The sequence below is a fragment of the Peromyscus eremicus genome, chromosome 4 (assembly GCF_949786415.1).
Source record: "Peromyscus eremicus chromosome 4, PerEre_H2_v1, whole genome shotgun sequence".
NCBI lineage: Eukaryota > Metazoa > Chordata > Mammalia > Rodentia > Cricetidae > Peromyscus > Peromyscus eremicus.
The window spans coordinates 64,419,021-64,423,680 of NC_081419.1; the positions used below are offsets into that span (position 1 = coordinate 64,419,021).

The 4,660-nt window shown below is 37.2% G+C and overlaps 1 protein-coding gene across 1 annotated transcript; it reads right to left on the minus strand.

Moving 5' to 3' along the window:
- Nucleotides 1-217: 217 nt before the first annotated feature.
- Nucleotides 218-3,492, minus strand: LOC131907789 (olfactory receptor 5D13-like). The gene is made up of 2 exons (XM_059258881.1): nucleotides 3,464-3,492; nucleotides 218-1,145 (listed from the first exon to the last, which is right to left on the minus strand). The coding sequence occupies exons 1-2, from the start codon at nucleotides 3,490-3,492 to the stop codon at nucleotides 218-220; spliced, it is 957 nt and encodes a 318-aa protein (XP_059114864.1).
- Between the last annotated feature and the right edge of the window lie 1,168 nt (nucleotides 3,493-4,660).

Below are 4,660 nucleotides of genomic sequence, written 5' to 3' on the forward strand. Positions count from 1 at the left end.
CTCAGTACATATATTTAAACAATTCATGAAAGTGAATCCATGACATTTTAATTTAAATAGTAAAAGTATCAATTTGAAATAATATTTACAGTTTATAATTCATGATACTAAATATGGGAGTGAGCTGTCATTGAATTGACTTATGAAAAGAAAATAAGAAAGGAGTCTTTTGTTGTTCAGAAAGAAAGCCTACTTGCTCAGGAACCACATTTTATGATTACAAATGAGAGTTAATTAGCTTCCTAACTGCATCCTTCACATCCTTGTTCCTGAGGCTGTATATGAATGGGTTCAGCATGGGGATGATTACTTCGTAGAATACTGAGGCCACCTTGACCAGAAGCCAGGAACTTTTGGTAGTGGGAATACAGTAAAGAGAAATAATCATGCTATGGAAAATGGTGATGGTAAAGAGGTGGGAAGCACAGATGGAGAAGACTTTGTAGCGTCCCCCTGTTGCAGGCATTTTCATGACAGTGATGACAATGAAGACATAAGAGGTGAGAATGATCATCAGACTGCTTAGCTCATTGAAAGTGGCCAAGATGAACATGAACTTCTGACTAATGTAGGGGTCAGAGCAGGCTGCAGCAACAACAGCATCATGCTCACATGCAATGTTATTTATGAACTTGGTCCCACAGAAGAATAAGACCAAAATAAAGTGGTTGAATACAAAGGAACAGGTTATACCCCAGGAATATGATGCAGCGACTAGTGAGCAGCAGAACTTTGGAGACATAGCCACTGTGTAGAGGAGGGGATTGCACACTGCCACAAACCTGTCATAGGCCATCACTGCCAACATGAAGGTTTCTGTCACCACAAATAGGCATATGAAGAAGAACTGCATGACACAGCCTGTAAAGGAGATCCTTCTGTCTTCCACAATCAAGTTTTCTAAGAGTTTGGGAGTCACAACAGTAGAGTAACAGAAATCCACAAAGGACAGGTGACTAAGAAAAAAGTACATGGGGGTGTGGAGCTTGGGGTTGAGCCTGATGACGGCAATCATGCCCAGGTTTCCCAGCACAGTGACTGTGTATATGATCAGGAAGAGGAGGAAGAGGGGGATCTGGAGGTCTGGGAATTCTGAGAAGCCCATGAGAATGAAGGTCACTGCAGAAGTCTCGTTTTCAGGTATACTATAGAGAAAAGAGGAAAGGGCCATCTGTCAATTTAAGAACTAGTATTTGTATAGAGAAGAATAAGAAAAAATACAGAACCGTTGGAATGGTTCTATAGAACATGAATAAACATAATACCTGTTGTGTTTTAATTATTTAACATATTATTTATATAACACACCTGCGGGGAACAATATTTTCAGCTTAAAAGTTTGGAAAGATCATTAAGGCAGGAATAGAGAAGTCAGAATTTACCAAGCTATATTTCAAAGGGACAGGGCCCCTACTAGCCTAAATACCTGATTCCTGAGAATGGCCCCACTAACCAAAGGCAGGGATTTAAAAGCTAGAAAAATTGTTCTTAACAGTAAACAGACAATGGCACTATCTGCATTTTATTTATGTTTGTGCCACCCCTAGTAATCAGAGCTTAAAGTGAAAATATGATGAAAGTGTTCCTTTTGGAATTCAGATCACAAGTGTGTTTCAAGACTGAACTACAGGATAAGGTGTCTTAAAGAAAAAGGAGACAGAAAGTAAATGTTAGCATTTTGCATAATGCTAAATTTGATATTTGCCTTCTCTTCTGATATGTATTTACCTTATAAATGTATTTACACTTCAATAACATAATTTCAAAGCATAATATGGACCTATATTATTACAGTGTATAAAGTATTTTTATTCATTTTGAACTGATTTCAATTTTAAAGATATATTCTTTGATTAATATTATATTATTCATGATAATGTGATCAGAGAAAACAGTATGCTGTGCCTGCAGTGGAGAAATGCTTTAAAAGCAACAGTGAATTGAAAGTTTTCCTTTTTTCAGTACAATGTGATTAGGATATGAATAACATAGACATAACATCAAATATGACCCCCAAAAACATTTTAGCGTCTTAATAATGTTTAAAGAATTTCCCAAGAAAATTGTCAAAGCAGAGAACTACTCGAAATGTGTTTAATACTCCTAAATATTATTAGTCATTTCTTCAACAGTACAAATACAGTTTACTAACATGAAACTTAAAAGCATGTAATTGATAGTATATCCTAGAAGGATCAGGAAACACTGTGGAAGAAGAAACACAAAGACAGTAAGATCTCAAAGACAGATTTAGGGGTGGGAATGCTATCTTCCAGGCACGGCACATCTCTGGAAAGCATGCTACAGTTGTTTGTGCTGGTTTGCATTAACTGCAGCTGTCAATACTCCTGGATCAGAGAAGGGTTCAGAGGGCTCAACTCCTTGAATGATTTTAAACAAGTGTTGGATTCTGGGGTAAAGATAATCATCAGCTTCTGTTGGATACCAAATAACAAGCACATCAGGCTCCACTGCACAGTTCCAAATGCATGGCTATACAGGATGTTTTAAAATCAAAAGGACAGAAAGCAAACTAAATTTAAAAAACCTAATAATGTGGGACAGTAATTTCTGCAAAACTGGTGATGATGGTGATGAGAATAAGACCAGAAAGGACAGATGGTGAGAGTAAACAGAATGCACGACTCATGGCTGATATTGTCAAAGAACAACCTTGACTAGAAAAAAATAGCTTATGTGACATTCTGAGAGTAATATACCTAATCATGCTAGCCTGGCAGTCATGATTTTAAGGATCCCATAACATGAAGTCTACATTGTTTTTCTTTCTCAATTTAACTGACACATTCTTACCAAACCCTGCAATATTTCACAACATGTTGTAATGAACATACGTATCTGAACAAATTTAGTTGTCTCCTCTGGTCTGCTTATTCTCATTCATTATTGAATCACACTCTGTGGTAAGTATTATCCAGTGAATTCATCTCCTCCATATATAATCAGGTAAAATGTTTGCTACTTCTCCATTACTGGAAGATACTGTATTTATTTCCTTTTAGTGTTTCTGACACCAGATCTTATTTAGCCCAGTCTGGCCTTAAAATAACTATGTAGCCATGGTTTGCAGTAAACATAGGAGGCAACTAAGATTGGCTTTGTAATCTTCGGGAACTTCCAGACTCTACCTACTAAGGTCTGAAAATATTGTCCTCTGCCACCATACTGTCCTTGACATCTTTTTACAAAGAGTGTTATTGTTCTCACTTACCTATATAGACTTACAATAAATTGGATTTTATTATTTTTTGCCAGTATATTTTCTTCCTTGATTGAAAATATCCATGAGAGAACGATGAAGAATTATCCTATAGTAGTAAGGATTCTTCCAAGGGGAAGAAAGTTGGATATCAGGTTGCTGGGATCCATTAATCTGGTTTTCCCTTGTAAAGAATACTAAGGTTCTCCATTAAAATAAAATAACAGAATGGAATAAACTCACCTAAATACAGAGGTTCCCGAGTGGTGCATTTACTTAAGAATTCTTTGTTATGACTAATAAGCTACAAAAAATCTTCTTACACACTAGTTAATAAATAGAAATATCCCTGGAAGAGTTCCTTCAGCATTATATTTTAGTGAGTGTTTTAAATGAAGTTTAGCCACTTTATGAGGCAAACTCAAAAATAGCAGACCAAACATTGCATCTAAAAATTAAATACCGGTTCCAAACTTTGTTACAAATAAGTATTATCAAGGCTTTGGGGACCAGGACATTAGGGACTATCACTAACAAAATTGCTGGGGAGGCTAAGATTTGAACAATTAGATTTAACACTCTCTCTTGTGATTTTATGTTACATCTCTAAAGCCCTGGGGAATTTGTAGTATCAACTTTACCCTGTAACCATAATGAGTATGTATTGCCTTTAATGGATATACAATGAATACAGAGAAAAGAGGTCCTCATGATAGTTCAGGGGAAAAAATATACCCTTAGCTATCTTGGACATGGACTTTTTTAATCTGTTCATATATGCAGATATCAATACATATCAAATAAATATCAAATCTATAATGACATGATGATATAATGACAAGCTTTTTAAATTTTTCTTCATTTGTTTCTCTTTTATGTGTATGAGTGTTTTGCTCACATGTATATCAGTGAACCCTATACATGACTGGTACTTAAGGAGGTCAGAATAGATCTACAGATTCCCTTGAACTGGAATGATGACTGTGAGCACCATGTAGTAGCTGTGAATTGAATCTGGGTCCTCAGTAAGAGCAGCTAGTGCTTTTAGTCACTGAGCCATCACTCAAGCCTCCTCCCACCCTTTTTTTTTTTTAATTTTTTTTTTATTTTAATTTTTTTTTTAAATTTTTATTTTGCAATACAATTCAGTTCTACATATCAGCCACAGATTCCCTTGTTCTCCCCCCTCCCGCCCCCCTCACCTTTCCCCCAGCCAGTCTCCCATTCCAATCTCCTCCAGGGCAGAGCCTTCCCCCGCAGACTGAGATCAACCTGGTGGACTCAGTCCAGGTAGGTCCAGTCCCCTCCTCCCAGGCCAAGCCAAGCGACCCTGCATAGGCCCCAGGTTTCAAACAGCCGACTCATGCAATGAGCACAGGACCCAGTGCCACTGCCTGGATGCCTCCCAAACAGATCAGGCTAATCAACTGTCTCACCCAC